This window comes from Chlorocebus sabaeus, chromosome X (genome assembly GCF_047675955.1).
Source record: "Chlorocebus sabaeus isolate Y175 chromosome X, mChlSab1.0.hap1, whole genome shotgun sequence".
NCBI classification, from domain to species: Eukaryota; Metazoa; Chordata; class Mammalia; order Primates; family Cercopithecidae; genus Chlorocebus; species Chlorocebus sabaeus.
The window spans coordinates 67,860,387-67,877,694 of record NC_132933.1 but is presented as its reverse complement, the minus strand read 5'-3'; the positions used below and the strand labels follow the sequence as shown (position 1 = coordinate 67,877,694).

General features: G+C 37.8%; 1 protein-coding gene across 5 annotated transcripts in view; it reads left to right on the top strand.

Annotated features, from left to right (window-relative positions):
• Positions 1-17,308, top strand: part of APOOL (apolipoprotein O like) — an 87,718-nt gene that overhangs the window by 35,434 nt on the left and 34,976 nt on the right. For 4 of the 5 annotated variants that reach the window (XM_007992179.3, XM_037989481.2, XM_073013542.1 and 1 more), the window contains one exon: positions 14,611-14,715. In XM_007992179.3, coding sequence (XP_007990370.1) covers positions 14,611-14,715 — 105 coding nt within the window. Of the gene's footprint in view, positions 1-11,225; positions 11,254-14,610; positions 14,716-17,308 lie in introns of all 5 variants that reach the window. The other variant, XM_073013541.1, reaches the window with a different exon arrangement.

Genomic DNA, 17,308 nt, shown 5'->3' with positions numbered 1-17,308 from the left:
AAAACAGACAACCTACAGAGTGGGAGAAAGTATTTGCAAACTATGCATTCGACAAAGGTTGTTGAATTTTACTGAAATCCCTTTCTGCATCTATTAAGAGGATCGTAGGGTCTTGTTTTTAGTTCTGTTTATGTGATTAATTACATTTATTATTTTGCATCTATTAAACCAGCCTTGCATCCCAGGTTTAAAGCCTGCTTAGTCATGATGGATTGGCTTTTTGATGTTTTCCTAGATTTGGCTTTCTAGTATTTTGTTTAGAATTTTTACATCTATGTTTATCAGAGTATTGGCCAGAAGTTTTCTTCTTTTGTTGTGTTTCTGTGGGGTTTTGGTATACAATGATGCTAGCCTCACAGAATGAGTTAGGGTGGAGTCCCTCCTCCTCAATTTTTGGAATACTTTAGTAGGATTGGTACCAGCTCTTCTTTATACATCTGGTAGAACTAAGCTGTGAATCTATCTGGTCCAAGTTTTTTTTTTTTTTTTTTTTTCCTGGTTGGTAGGCTTTTTATTACTGACTAAATTTCTGAACTCATTATTTCTCTGTTCCGAGTTTTAATTTCTTCATGGTTCAATCTTGGGTGGTATATATTTTTAGGAATTTATTTGTTTCTTCCAGGTTTTCTAGCTTGTGTTCATAGAGGATTTCATAATAGTTTCTGGGGGTTGTTTGTATTTCCATGTAGTTGGTGGTAATGTTCCATTTGTCATTTCTGATTGTGTTTATTTGGATCTTCATTTTTTCATTATTAGTCTAGCTAGTTGTCTCTCAATCTTATTTATTTCTTCGAAAAACCAACTTTTTAAAAAATCTTTATTTATTTATTTATTTTATTTTATTTATTTATTATTATTATTTTTGTTTTGTGGTTTTTTTTTTTAGAATTTTTTTTTTAAATTTATTTATTATTATTATACTTTAAGTTGTAGGGTACATGTGCACAACGTGCAGGTTTGTTACATATGTATACTTGTGCCATGTTGGTGTGCTGCACCCATCAACTCGTCATTTACATCAGGTATAACTCCCAATGCAATCCCTCCCCCCTCCCCCCTCCCCATGATAGGCCCCGGTGTGTGATGTTCCCCTTCCCGAGTCCAAGTGATCTCATTGTTCAGTTCCCACCTATGAGTGAGAACATGCGGTGTTTGGTTTTCTGTTCTTGTGATAGTTTGCTAAGAATGATGGTTTCCAGCTGCATCCATGTCCCTACAAAGGACACAAACTCATCCTTGTTTATGGCTGCATAGTATTCCATGGTGTATATGTGCCACTTTTTCTTAATCCAATCTGTCACTGATGGACATTTGGGTTGATTCCAAGTCTTTGCTATTGTGAATAGTGCTGCAATAAACATACGTGTGCATGTGTCTTTATAGCAGCATGATTTATAATCCTTTGGGTATATACCCAGTAATGGGATGGCTGGGTCATATGGTACATCTAGTTCTAGATCCTTGAGGAATCGCCATACTGTTTTCCATAATGGTTGAACTAGTTTACAATCCCACCAACAGTGTAAAAGTGTTCCTGTTTCTCCACATCCTCTCCAGCACCTGTTGTTTCCTGACTTTTGAATGATTGCCATTCTAACTGGTGTGAGATGGTATCTCATTGTGGTTTTGATTTGCATTTCTCTGATGGCCAGTGATGATGAGCATTTTTTCATGTGTCTGTTGGCTGTATGAATGTCGTCTTTTGAGAAATGTCTGTTCATATCCTTTGCCCACTTTTTGATGGGGTTGTTTGTTTTTTTCTTGTAAATTTGTTTCAGTTCTTTGTAGGTTCTGGATATTAGCCCTTTGTCAGATGAGTAGATTGCAAAAATTTTCTCCCATTCTGTAGGTTGCCTGTTCACTCTGATGGTAGTTTCTTTTGCTGTGCAGAAGCTCTTTAGTTTAATGTGATCCCATTTGTCAATTTTGGCTTTTGCTGCCATTGCTTTTGGTGTTTTAGACATGAAGTCTTTGCCCATGCCTATGTCCTGAATGGTACTACCTAGGTTTTCCTCTAGGATTTTTATGGTATTAGGTCTAACATTTAAGTCTCTAATCCATCTTGAATTAATTTTCGTATAAGGAGTAAGGAAAGGATCCAGTTTCAGCTTTCTACTTATGGCTAGCCAATTTTCCCAGCACCATTTATTAAATAGGGAATCCTTTCCCCATTTCTTGTTTCTCTCAGGTTTGTCAAAGATCAGATGGCTGTAGATGTGTGGTATTATTTCTGAGGACTCTGTTCTGTTCCATTGGTCTATATCTCTGTTTTGGTACCAGTACCATGCTGTTTTGGTTACTGTAGCCTTGTAGTATAGTTTGAAGTCAGGTAGCGTGATGCCTCCAGCTTTGTTCTTTTGACTTAGGATTGTCTTGGAGATGCGGGCTCTTTTTTGGTTCCATATGAACTTTAAAGCAGTTTTTTCCAATTCTGTGAAGAAGCTCATTGGTAGCTTGATGGGGATGGCATTGAATCTATAAATTACCTTTGGCAGTATGGCCATTTTCACGATATTGATTCTTCCTATCCATGAGCATGGTATGTTCTTCCATTTGTTTGTGTCCTCTTTGATTTCACTGAGCAGTGGTTTGTAGTTCTCCTTGAAGAGGTCCTTTACATCCCTTGTAAGTTGGATTCCTAGGTATTTTATTCTCTTAGAAGCAATTGTGAATGGAAGTTCATTCCTGATTTGGCTCTCTGTTTGACTGTCACTGGTGTATAAGAATGCTTGTGATTTTTGCACATTAATTTTGTATCCTGAGACTTTGCTGAAGTTGCTTATCAGCTTAAGGAGATTTTGGGCTGAGACAATGGGGTTTTCTAAATATACAATCATGTCGTCTGCAAACAGGGACAATTTGACTTCTTCTTTTCCTAACTGAATCCCCTTGATTTCTTTCTCTTGCCTGATTGCCCTAGCCAGAACTTCCAACACTATGTTGAATAGGAGTGGTGAGAGAGGGCATCCCTGTCTTGTGCCAGTTTTCAAAGGGAATTTTTCCAGTTTTTGCCCATTCAGTATGATATTGGCTGTGGGTTTGTCATAAATAGCTCTTATGATTTTGAGGTACGTTCCATCAATACCGAATTTATTGAGCGTTTTTAGCATGAAGGGCTGTTGAATTTTGTCAAAAGCCTTTTCTGCATCTATTGAGATAATGATGTGGTTCTTGTCTTTGGTTCTGTTTATATGCTGGATTATGTTTATTGATTTGCGAATGTTGAACCAGCCTTGCATCCCAGGGATGAAGCCCACTTGATCATGGTGGATAAGCTTTTTGATGTGCTGCTGAATCCGGTTTGCCAGTATTTTATTGAGGATTTTTGCATCGATGTTCATCAGGGATATTGGTCTAAAATTCTCTTTTTTTGTTGTGTCTCTGCCAGGCTTTGGTATCAGGATGATGTTGGCCTCATAAAATGAGTTAGGGAGGATTCCCTCTTTTTCTATTGATTGGAATAGTTTCAGAAGGAATGGTACCAGCTCCTCCTTGTACCTCTGGTAGAATTCAGCTGTGAATCCATCTGGTCCTGGACTTTTTTTGGTTGGTAGGCTATTAATTATTGCCTCAATTTCAGAGCCTACTATTGGTCTATTCAGGGATTCAACTTCTTCCTGGTTTAGTCTTGGAAGAGTGTAAGTGTCCAGGAAATTATCCATTTCTTCTAGATTTTCCAGTTTATTTGCGTAGAGGTGTTTATAGTATTCTCTGATGGTAGTTTGTATTTCTGTGGGGTCGGTGGTGATATCCCCTTTATCATTTTTAATTGCATCGATTTGATTCTTCTCTCTTTTCTTCTTTATTAGTCTTGCTAGTGGTCTGTCAATTTTGTTGATCTTTTCAAAAAACCAACTCCTGGATTCATTGATTTTTTGGAGGGTTTTTTGTGTCTCTATCTCCTTCAGTTCTGCTCTGATCTTAGTTATTTCTTGCCTTCTGCTAGCTTTCGAATGTGTTTGCTCTTGCTTCTCTAGTTCTTTTAATTGCGATGTTAGAGTGTCAATTTTATATCTTTCTAGCTTTCTCTTGTGGGCATTTAGTGCTATAAATTTCCCTCTACACACTGCTTTAAATGTGTCCCAGAGATTCTGGTATGTTGTATCTTTGTTCTCATTGGTTTCAAAGAACATCTTTATTTCTGCCTTCATTTCGTTATGTACCCAGTAGTCATTCAGGAGCAGGTTGTTCAGTTTCCATGTAGTTGAGCGGTTTTGATTGAGTTTCTTAGTCCTGAGTTCTAATTTGATTGCACTGTGGTCTGAGAGACAGTTTGTTATAATTTCTGTTCTTGTACATTTGCTGAGGAGTGCTTTACTTCCAATTACGTGGTCAATTTTGGAGTAAGTACGATGTGGTACTGAGAAGAATGTATATTCTGTTGATTTGGGGTGGAGAGTTCTATAGATGTCTATTAGGTCTGCTTGCTGCAGAGATGAGTTCAATTCCTGGATATCCTTGTTAACTTTCTGTCTCGTTGATCTGTCTAATGTTGACAGTGGAGTGTTGAAGTCTCCCATGATTATTGTATGGGAGTCTAAGTCTCTTTGTAAGTCTCTAAGGACTTGCTTTATGAATCTGGGTGCTCCTGTATTGGGTGCATATATATTTAGGATAGTTAGCTCTTCCTGTTGAATTGATCCCTTTACCATTATGTAATGGCCTTCTTTGTCTCTTTTGATCTTTGATGGTTTAAAGTCTGTTTTATCAGAGACTAGTATTGCAACCCCCGCTTTTTTTTGTTCTCCATTTGCTTGGTAAATCTTCCTCCATCCCTTTATTTTGAGCCTATGTATGTCTCTGCGTGTGAGATGGGTCTCCTGAATACAGCAGACTGATGGGTCTTGACTCTTTATCCAGTTTGCCAGTCTGTGTCTTTTAATTGGAGCATTTAGTCCATTTACATTTAAGGTTAAGATTGTTATGTGTGAACTTGATCCTGCCATTATGTTATTAACTGGTTATTTTGCTCGTTAGTTGATGCAATTTCTTCCTAGCCTTGATGGTCTTTACATTTTGGCATGTTTTTGCAATGGCTGGTACCAGTTGTTCCTTTCCATGTTTAGTGCTTCCTTCAGGGTCTCTTGTAAGGCAGGCCTAGTGGTGACAAAATCTCTAAGCATTTGCTTATCTGTAAGGGATTTTATTTCTCCTTCACTTATGAAACTTAGTTTGGCTGGATATAAAATTCTGGGTTGAAAATTCTTTTCTTTAAGAATGTTGAATATTGGCCCCCACTCTCTTCTGGCTTGAAGAGTTTCTGCCGAGAGATCTGCTGTTAGTCTGATGGGCTTCCCTTTGTGGGTAACCCGACCTTTCTCTCTGGCTGCCCTTAAGATTTTTTCCTTCATTTCAACTTTGGTGAATCTGGCAATTATGTGTCTTGGAGTTGCTCTTCTCGAGGAGTATCTTTGTGGCGTTCTCTGTATTTCCTGGATCTGAATGTTGGCCTGCCCTACTAGGTTGGGGAAGTTCTCCTGGATGATATCCTGAAGAGTGTTTTCCAACTTGGTTCCATTTTCCCCCTCACTTTCAGGCACCCCAATCAGACGTAGATTTGGTCTTTTTACATAATCCCATACTTCTTGCAGGCTTTGTTCATTTCTTTTTCTTCTTTTTTCTTTTGGTTTCTCTTCTCGCTTCATTTCATTCATTTGATCCTCCATCGCTGACATTCTTTCTTCCAGTTGATCGAGTCGGTTACTGAAGCTTGTGCATTTGTCACGTATTTCTCGTGTCATGGTTTTCGTCTCTTTCATTTCGTTTATGAGCTTCTCTGCATTAATTACTCTAGCCATCAATTCTTCCACTTTTTTTTCAAGATTTTTAGTTTCTTTGCGCTGGGTACGTAATTCCTCCTTTAGCTCTGAGAAATTTGATGGACTGAAGCCTTCTTCTCTCATCTCGTCGAAGTCATTCTCCGTCCAGCTTTGATCCGTTGCTGGCGATGAGCTGCGCTCCTTTGCCGGGGGAGATGCGCTCTTATTTTTTGAATTACCAGCTTTTCTGCCCTGCTTTTTCCCCATCTTTGTGGTTTTATCTGCCTCTGGTCTTTGATGATGGTGATGTACTGCTGGGGTTTTGGTGTAGGTGTCCTTCCTGTTTGATAGTTTTCCTTCTAACAGTCAGGACCCTCAGCTGTAGGTCTGTTGGAGATTGCTTGAGGTCCACTCCAGACCCTGTTTGCCTGGGTATCAGCAGCAGAGGTTGCAGAAGATAGAATATTTCTGAACAGCGAGTGTACCTGTCTGATTCTTGCTTTGGAAGCTTCCTCTCAGGGGTGTACTCCACCCTGTGAGGTGTGGTGTGTCAGACTGCCCCTAGTGGGGGATGTCTCCCAGTTAGGCTACTGAGGGGTCAGGGACCCACTTGAGCAGGGAGTCTGTCCCTTCTCAGATCTCAACCTCCGTGTTGGGAGATCCACTGCTCTCTTCAAAGCTGTCAGACAGAGTCGTTTGCGTCTGCAGAGCTTTCTGTTGTTATTGTTTACTGTGCCCTGTCCCCAGAGGTGGAGTCTACAGAGACAGGCAGGTTTCCTTGAGCTGCTGTGAGCTCCACCCAGTTCGAGCTTCCCAGCAGCTTTGTTTACCTACTTAAGCCTCAGCAATGGCGGGCGCCCCTCCCCCAGCCTCGCTGCTGCCTTGCCGGTAGATCACAGACTGCTGTGCTAGCAATGAGGGAGGCTCCGTGGGTGTGGGACCCTCCCGGCCAGGTGTAGGATATGATCTCCTGGTGTGCCTGTTTGCTTAAAGCGCAGTATTGGGGTGGGAGTTACCCGATTTTCCAGGTGTTGTGTGTCTCAGTTCCCCTGGCTAGGAAAAGGGATTCCCTTCCCCCTTGCGCTTTCCAGGTGAGGCAATGCCCTGCTTCAGCTCTCGCTGGTCGGGCTGCAGCAGCTGACCAGCACCGATCGTCTGGCACTCCCCAGTGAGATGAACCCAGTACCTCAGTTAAAAATGCAGAAATCACCGGTCTTCTGTGTCGCTCGCGCTGGGAGTTGGAGACTGGAGCTGTTCCTATTCGGCCATCTTGCTCCGCCTAAATCTTTTGTATCATTTTTCACATCTCTGTTATATTGAGTTGCTCTATGATTTTGGTTATTATTTTTCTTCTACCTTTTTGGTTGGTTGGTTCTTGTTTTTCAAGTTCCTCTAGTTGTGATGTAAGGTAATGTTAATTTGAGATCTGTCAGGCTTTTTGATGTGGATTTTCAGTGCTGTAAACTTTCCTCTTAATAGTGCTTTAGCTGTGTCCCAGGGGTTCTGGTATGTTGTATCTTTGTTTTCATTAGTTTCAAATAATTTTTTGGTTTCTGCCCTAATTTCATTGTGTACCCAAAAGTAATTCAGTAGCAGATTGTTTAATGTCCATGTGATTGTATGGTTTTGAGAGATTTTGGCATTGACTTCTTTTTTGTTTTTATTGCATTGCACTGTGGTCTGAGAATGTGATTGGTATGATTTCAGTTTGTTTGCGTGTGTATTTTTTGAGAACTGCTTTAGGGATGATTGTGTGGTCAGTTTTAGAGTATGTGCCATGTGCAGATGAGATTAATGTATATTCTGTTTTTGTTGGGTGGAGTGTTATGTAGAAGTCTGTTAGATCCATTTGGTCATGTGTCAAGTTCAGGTCCTGGTATCTTTGTTAGTTTTCTGTCTTGATGATATTTCTAGTACTGCCAACAGGGTGTTGAAGTTTCTTACTGTTATTGTGTATTTATGTAAGTCTCCTTGTAGGTCTCTAAGAACTAGAACTTGCTTTATGGATCTGGGTACTCCAGTATTGGGTGCATATATATTTAGGATTGTTAAGTCTTCTTGAATTGAACTCCTTATTATATAATGTCCCTCTTTGTCCTTTTTTGATCGTTGTTGGTTTAAAGTCTTTTTTGTGTGAAATTAGATTAGCACCCCTTGCCCTTTTTCATATTGTGTTTGCTTGGTGAATTGTTCTCCATCCGTTTAATTTGACCCTATGGATGTCACTGCATATCAGATGGGTCTCTTGAAGACAGCATACAATTGGGTTTTACTTCTTTATCTAACTTGGTACTGCGTGCCTTTCAAATGGGGCATTTAGCCTGTTTACATTCAAATTTAACACTGATATGTGCAGATTTGGTCCTGTCATCATGTTGTTAGCAGGTTAATATGCAGATTTGATTGTGTGGTTGCTTTATAGTATCAATAGTCTATGTACTTAAGGGGATTTTTATGGTGCCACTAACAGTCTTTGATTTCCATGTTTAGCACTCCTTTAAGGACCTCTTGTAAGGCAGATCTGGTGTTAACAAATTTCCTTAGCATTTGTTTGTCTGACAAGAATCTTATTTCTCATTAGCTTATGAAGCATGTTTTGGCTGGATATGATATTCTTGTTTGGAATTTGTTTTATTTAAGAATGCTGCATATAGGCCCCAAATCTCTTCTGGCTTATAGCATTTCTGCTGGAAGGCCACTCTTAGCCTAATGGAGTTCCCCTTACAGGTGACCTGCTTCTTCTCTCTAGCTGCCTTTAATATTTTTTCACATTGACCCTGAAGAATATGGTGAGTATGTGTCTTGGGAATGGTCATCTTATATTACTGTCTCATACGGCTTCTATTCATTTCTTGAATTTGAATGTCGACCTTTCTAGTGAGGTTGGGGACATTCTCATGGACAATATTCTCAAATATGTTTTCCAAGTTACTATCTCTTTCTCTCTGTGTTTTAGGGATGCCAGTGAGTTATTAGTTTGGTCTCTTTACATAATTCCACATTTCCAGAGGTTTTGTTCCTTTTTTTTATTCTCTTTGTTTTTGTCTAACCGAGTTGATTGGAAGAACTGATCTTCAAGCTCAGATTCTTCCCTCAGCTTGGTCTTTTCTGCTGTTAGTACTTCTGATTATATTATGAAATTTTTACAGTACGTTTTTTCAGCTCTTTCTATTGGTTTTGGTTCTTAAAATGGGAATTTTATCTTTCAACTCGTTTTATTTACTTCTTTAGATTTGGATTTGCTTCAACTTTCTTCTGAATCTTGATGTTCTTCATTCCTATCTATATTCTAAACCTTTTGTCTGTCATTTCCACCACTTTCGTCTGGTTAAGTACCATTGCTGTGGAGGTAGTGCGGTTGTTTGGAGGTAAGAAGACACTTTGGCTTTTCCAGTTGCCTGAGTTCTTGCACTCATTCTTTTTCATGTGTGGGCTGATGTTCCTTTAATGTTTGATGTTGCTGTCCTTTGGATTTGTTGTTGTTTGGTTTTGCTGCGGTAATTGTAAAAGTGATGTGTCTCTTGATTAATTCTGGGAGCTCCATCCCAGGGAAATGCAGAGCTGCTGCCAGCCCAAGTGCTCAGGTTGGGGTAGGGTGGCTGTACTGGGGACCCTGGTAGGGAAGCTCTGCCCAGTGAGGAGTAGCACTGGCAGAGACCTGCATGGAAAATAATCTGGCCACTTCTCTGTAAGGCTGCTGCTGTGTGCTGGAGGCCAGCAATATTTTGGGCTCTTCTCCCTTCTCAGCCTGAGTGTAGTAGAGGTGGGGGCTGAGGCATTGGCCAAAATGTCAGGCCTATCAGTTACCTCTGGGAGCTTTATCCCAGAAGAATTGCAGAGCTGCTATTGGCCTGAATTCTTAGGTGGGGTTGGTGTGATTGTGTTAGGATCGCAGGCCAGTGGTCTTTGCCTAGACAGGTGTAGCAGAGGCAAAGCCTGCAGTCCGTCCATTCCTCAGCACCATGAATATGGCCCCTATCCTGGGGGCATGTGAGAGAGTCTGGCCTCCCTTGTTGGTGGATCTATGGTAGCTAGTGCGAGAGTGCTCAGGAGTCCAAGGCCCTTGGGCATCCTTATGTGCCTGAGTGGCAACTCTGCCCACCCAGAAAACTCCAGGCAGCCTGCGTCAGTCTGGAGGCCTTGGGAATAGAGGGTCTGTGGGGGTCTCCTGTGTCCAGGATTGCAAAGGTTCATGGCATAAGTGTGAGCCTCTGGGGGCTTTTGCTGGCTTACCATTTCCCTGTGGTGGGGAACCCCCCTTGTCTTCCTGCCAGTCCTGGGTGGGCAGCTGTCCTGTCTTGCACTTCTCTGCTCTCTGTGCGTCATGGTGCTCCCTTGATGAATTCCAACATGTCTTCCTGGATGATTCAGTGGAAGAGCTTGTGTTTACTGGCTACTGTGTATCTTCTCCTTGAGAGCAGCATACACTGGCTGCTTCTAATCAACCATCTTCACACCTCCCCAAACAAAAATTCTTAATAACAAGAGCTAACCAAATACAAAATCAGTAGAAGAAAAGAAATAATAATGATCAGAGCAGAAATAAATCAAATTGAAATGAAGAAAATAATACAAAAGATCAATGAAACAAAAAGATGATTGTTTTAAAAGATGAAATTTACAAACCTTTAGCTAGACTAACAAAACAAAAGAGAGAGAACACCCAAATAAATAAAATAATAGATGAAAAAGACATTCAGCCAATACTGCAAAAATTCAAAGGATCATTAGTGGCTACTATGATCAATTATATGCCAATAAATTGGAAAATCTAGAAGAAATGGATAAATTCCCAGACACACGCAACCTACCAACATTGAACCATGAAGAAATCCAAAATCTGAGCAGGCAAATAACAGTGAGATGGAAGACGTAGTAAAAATCTCCCCAGAAGGAGAAGCCTGGGACTTGATGGCTTCACTGCTGGATTTTACCAAATATTTAAAGAAGAAATACCAGTTCTACTGAAACTCTTCTGACAAATAGAGAAGAGGGGAATACTTCCAAACTCATTCTACAAGGCTAATATTACCCTGATATTAAAACACATCAAACAAGAAAACTATAGACCAGTATCCCTGATGAATATTGATGCAAAAATCTTCAAAAATACCAGCAAACCAAATTCCAAAACACATTAAAAAGATCATTCATGATGACCAAGTAGGATTTATCCCAGAGATGCAAGGACGGTTCAGCATATGCAAATCAGTCAGTGTGCTACATCATATCAACAGAATGAAGGATCAAAATCGTATAATCATTTCAATTGATGCTGAAAAAGCATTTGATAAAATTCAACATCAGTTCATGATAAAAAACCTTCAAAAAACTTGCTATCACAGGAAGCTCACCCTGCATTTTTCCCTGGAGGAATGGTTCAGTATTCTGTAAATCAGTATTCACAGCTACTTTATAGAATAAAACTGCTGGAAATAACAAGAATCAGCTCTATTTTTATTGCAGGAACAGTTGGAGAGGGTGAGTCTTATGGGTAAGTTACCTCATACTCATCTTTTAGCCCTGCTGTTTGTAAATTTCCATGTGAGAGAATTCTGTTTTAGGACCTGTTATCTTTTGTGGAGAGCCAGTTTTCAATCTCTCATTGATTTTAAATAAGTTGTAATTTTGACTTGAGTTATTTTGAGTTAAAAATAGTTTTAAGTCAAGGTCTTTCCTCTTGTGAAAACTCAATTATCTCTGCTCAATTTTAATGCTGTTTGATTAATGACAGCCTCATGAGGCTGTAAGTTTTTTAATAACACCCCAAACTCTGATAACTTTTTGAATATCTTATTTGGTTTTCTAAATTGGAGGCTGGCACATTTTTTTTTGTAAATGGCCTCATGGTAAATGTTTTAGGCTTTGCAGGATGCATGAGATCTCTTGTCACATATTCTTGTTTTTACATATCTTTAAATATGTTTTTTAAAAACATTTTTAGCTTAGCGTCCAGGCCAGATTTAGCCCAGAATTGTAGCTTGCCAATCTTCGTTCAAACATTTTCAATGTGCTGTACCATTAGCTTTCCCTCTTTAAGACAGTGACATGTACTTCACCAGTATAACAGACTTGCAGATGCCCTAGTGTGCCAGTCTTCCTGATTTCTTTTGACAAAATTTGCGACCTTTTTTATTTGGAGGTAATAAATATGTTGAATAGATTTTATTGTTCTCACTGTTCTTACTAGAGCCTGATTAACATGCAATACGTGTGAAAAGAAAAATAAGGAATAAGCACAGCCACTTAATTTTTTTATTCAGCAAACAGAAGGAATGGGAAACTAAACTTAATTGCCTATGTACCAAATGTAAGCCGTTTTAATATAACTCCTTATTTAATCCTTGTGATAATCAACAGGATGGCATACACATTTTTTCAGATATTTAACCTAATAGTACTTAGTTAACCTAATTAAGAAATCACTGTCCACTGGAAATTTCTGCAATGATGAACTTGTTTTATATCTGTGGTCTACATTATGGCTATTGAGCACTTGAAATGAGACTAATGCAACTGAAGTTTTTATTTATTAATAATTTTAATTTTAATTTAAATGACCACATGTGGCTAGTAGTTACCATACTGGGCAGCATAACTTGAAGTACTTCAATAATTTGTTCAAGTTTAGACAGTAAGTTCTGTTTAACTCCTAAGCGCATATATATATATATATATATATATATATATATATATATAATTTTTTTTTTTTTTTTGAGACAGAGTTTTGCTCTTGTCGCCCGGGCTGGAGTGCAATGGTGCTATTTCGGCTCACTGTAACTTCTGCCTCCTGGTTTCAAGCGATTCTCCTGCCTCAGCCTCCCAAGTAGCTGGGATTACAGGCATGCACCACCACGCTCAGCTAATTTTGTATTTTTAGTAGAAACAAGGTATCACCATGTTGGTCATGCTGGTCTCGAACTCCTGACCTCAGGTGATCCACCAGCCTCGGCCTCTCAAAGTGCTGGGATTACAGGCATGAGCCACCACTCCCGACCCTAAGCTCATATTTTTTTTCGGTTGTGCCATACTGCCTCCTCAATAAAAGTCAAGGAATCTATGAAGACAGTAGGAAAGAATGGTAACTGTAAGGTAACCTATTACCTTACAGAGTAAAAAATGTGGAGAAAGTACTTAGGCAATGTTCAAGGTATATTAACTTTTAGGCTATGAGCTCAATGAGTAAATCCATAATCTGGAATACTAACTAGATCATAATTATCAAGCAATACCTATGAAATTATTTTATAGTCTACATATTATTATTGCATTATATGAAGTAACATGAGTATACTCTGTGATCATTAGTGTGTTGAAAAAATTCAGATATTAACATACTTTGAAAGTATTTGTCTTATATCCAGGGAGTAGTCTCTTAGGAAGAAGTAAAGTCTAGTCAGGTATTTCAAAAAAAGCTTTTAAATGTTATAAAATTTTACATCCTTCCTGTAGTATAGAGCTTTTATTAACAAAATTTCCCTGGTTCATGGGGACCATACTTGCTGGCATCAGTTTTAATATACATTTAAATTATACCTGACATAAGTATGGTGTGGAAATCTTGTTATTTCATTAATGAATACCAACTGGGGAAGCATGCATCGATAAATAATTCTGTGATACTGTGTTTCCTGTACTAGAAGGAGGCATGGGGGAGAAGAATAAACAAAACTTATCTTCTTAGTGTTGACTCTTAATTTTACCCTGTATTTTTACAGCCCCAATCTAAATCAGAGTCCTGCCCAGTTTAAACAGGAAATTACTTAACTGATTGATGCCTGAGTAGCTTCCCTTGCTCTTCTCAGAAAATATTAAAAACAGTGTCAGAAATGAAGTATAGGCACTATCACTGTCATTGGAGAACATTTAGAATCCTTTAGCCAATGATTCTTCCAGGTGTTGCACAGTTTTATTTGTGTGTAAAACAAGGAGACTGCTTCCCTCATGATGTCCTTTGTCAAAATTCAGCAAGCTTCTTTCCCTTCTAAAGAATCAGAGTGTTAAAATATTTGTACCTTGGAAAGCTTTACACTTGGCCTTGCTGAATGGATAATCTTTGGGAATTATTTTGGTACCTGAATAACACTAGAACACTTTATTCTTAGAGTCAGTACTTTTCCTGCATTTTTAATTCAAATCAAGTTATAGCTAAAACAAAGATCACTTTTTGCTTTAGGTTTAGCATGAAACAGGTAAAAGGGAATGCACTGGGAAAATTGGGGCAAAGGATTTATAATAGAAATAATTCATTTTTATGGATAATGTTAATATAAATTGTATTTCAAGATGCAGCCTGCATCACTCAGTACTCCAGACCACTCTTATCCTTTACATTCTCCAGAGCATTTATCAACTTGTAATATAACATATAGTTTATTGTGTTTATTGCCTGTCTCTTCTCTACTAGAATGTCATTTGTATGAGAGCAGGAATCTTTGTTTTGTTCACTGATATATTCTAAGCACTAAATCCAGAGTCTGGCACATAGTAGGTGTTCAACTGATGTTTGTAGACTGAATGAATACCAAGACCAATCCCACTCCATCCCTCAGATTTTAGTAATTATTACATTGCTATATTATTATGTAATAATATTCCAGATAAATATTATATTGCTATATTCCTTATGAAGTAGTTAACAAACAGGTAAAAATAGTACTCTGCCATCCAGTATGAGAAGATAATTTTATGAACTGTGTCTTAAAAATGTATGAAGTAATTTGGAGTGTTTGAATATTTAATATATTACAGTGAAACCAATAGATTACCTGAGATTCTTCCAGAATTTATTAGGAAATGGAAGATGGAAAGCTTTTCAACTAAAAAGGTATTTTTGATATATCTTTCTCAGATGGGAAAACTGACAACCATGCCTGCAGGTCTGATATATGCATCTGTAAGTGTACATGCAGTCAAAGAAGAGGAATCCAAAAAGCAGCTAGTGAAACCAGAGCAGGTAATTTGCCTACAAAGGTTTATGAACTTTGTATAATATCAAGATAACACAAAAGCTATATTTTTTAGAATTATCTTTACTCATCAAAAATGTCTTAGAAGTCTTTGTTAGGTAGGTTTTAAAAGTTGAGAGAAATAGTTATGAAGTATCTCAAAAGACAATATGTAACTCAAACATCTAAAATTCTAACTCCAATGAAAAACAACTGGTGGTTTTTCTTAATGAATAATCAATAAGTAGTAGAGGGTGTTAGACGTTCTAGGCAGTCTGATTTTTCTTTCTTGAAAAACGTATACAGGTACATTCAGTATTAGGAAACTTCAGTTTAAGAGATTCATTAAGATCTCAGTTTTGGAAGTGACCTTAGATGCTTTCTAGATCAACCTTCTGTATGGTACTGTAATTCCCTCTATAGCAGGCACATTTAGTGGCCATATATCTTCTACGTGAATGAAACTCTAGATAAAGGAGTCTAAGGAGCCCATTCCATTTTCTAAATACTCTCATTTAATGTAAGGTCCTTTCCTTATGTCAGACAGAAATTAGTCTCATAATCACTTCTACCTGTTGGTACTGTATCTCTTGCATTGGTGCCAAACAGAAAACTTCTCTCTTTCAAAAAACAAGCCTTTAAATATCAGTTATACTTTAAGTAATTTTGCTTCCAGGATAAACATTTTAAAGCATTTAGTTGCCTCAACCATTTCTCATACATCACAGCTCTGAGTTCCTCACTATCATGATCAGCCTCTGCCAAGCATGTTCAGGATAGTTTTCTTCAGGTGTAAGTACTTTGTTTTTGTTTTTAAAAAGCATTTTGGTTTTTGGTGCCATGACTTGGATGTATGAACCAAGGTGTTTTGACTGCTACAGGACAGAGTCAGTCTCTGACTTCTCCTCTTCTAGATGTTATATTTCTATTAATGCTGCCTAATATCGTGTTAGTTTTTATGTTTGAGCGCTCAAAATCAACCATGCTCATAAGCAGCCTTTGACCGTGATACAGTAAGCATGTGGTTCTCTAAAATTCATTAAGCCTTTTTACATGGACTACCAGTAAGGTATGCCTCATCCCAGTCTGTACTTAGGCATTTGAACTTTTTGGACTTGTTGAAGGTATATTTATACCTGTTTAAATTTTACCTTGTTGATCTGGCTTATCATGCCAGCCTGTTGAGCTGTAATTGTGGTTACTAATTCTATTCATCATTGTGCTTTTTATCTCTTCCCACTTTAAGTCATCCCTAAGGTTTATCTACACAATTAATAGTATGTTTTTGAATCAGGCCTGAATTTGAATCCTGCTTCCATGACTGACTAGTTAGATGACATTGGGCAGAACTCTTAATGGTGTCATAAGTATTCTGTTGTATGAATGTACTACCATCAAATAAATGTAAAATTTTCATAAATTTTTGGAAATGTAGACTATTTCCAGCTATTGCTATTGTATTCAGTACTTGTTGAACCACTTTGTGTTGAATCTATATATACGTCTATAACCATTTCCTTAGAATGAATTTCTAGAAGCAGAAGTGTAGGTCAAAAGGCACAAAAAAGTGATAATATTGCCAAACTAACATGCATAAAGGTAATATTCATAAATTCAACCAAAAATATTTTCTAAGCTCCTCTTATATATTTGTGAGGCACTGTTCTAATTACTAAAGTTTATTTTCATTAATGGTCTAGGGTAGAGCCATTTCCCTACCCGCTAACTGATTCTAAGTATTTTTTTAATTTTTTCTTTTTATTAATCTTAGGAGGATGTTGATTTTAAGGCTTCCTTGACACTCCCATATCTGGACAGCTCAAATCTAGGTAGGAAGATAAATCCCTAATGACTGAATTTAATTTTTGAAATTTTAAAATAAAGTAGTGCTGTTTATTATGGAATACACAGTATTCCTTGGTATTTATTGTATTCCCCAAGTACATTTTAAATATCATTTAATTGAATTACTCATTAAACAAAGCTGGTTGCCAACTACGTGCTAGGGACTATACACAAAGTCAGGATCCAATCCTTGAGGACTGTAGAATTTCTGAAGGGATTAAAATGTGATTTATGTGCAACATTTCTAGCTACTTTTATTGTGTAAAGTGAGCTGTACTTCTGTTTAAATCTATAATAATGCTTCTACTAAACCAGAATACTTTATGAATGAAGTGTTCTAGTTATTTGGTTATTTGAATCTTTTGGTAAACTTGTAGCTAAACAGAAAATCTGTTTTAGTTCAACTCTTCTCACTAAGCGTCTTTTTAAATATTCTCAATGTAATCCTGCCTTATATGCCATCTAGTGAACATAATTAAATCTCTCTTTAATAGGAAACTCTGTAGGACCATGAGACAATCATTTTTTTAACCATGAAATCTATAGTGTTCAGATCAGTAAAATGACTGGCAATTAGAATGCATGTAAATAGCCAGCCCTAGACATCCCTGAACATTTCTTTTTAAAATCCCTCTATGAGATGAATTGTACTTATTTTCTTGTCATTTGCTTGTTGTCACTGAGAAATAACGGAAAAAATACTGATTTGAGAGTTTTGATTACTTTGGTTCAATTTAATTTTAAATGTGGTTTTAT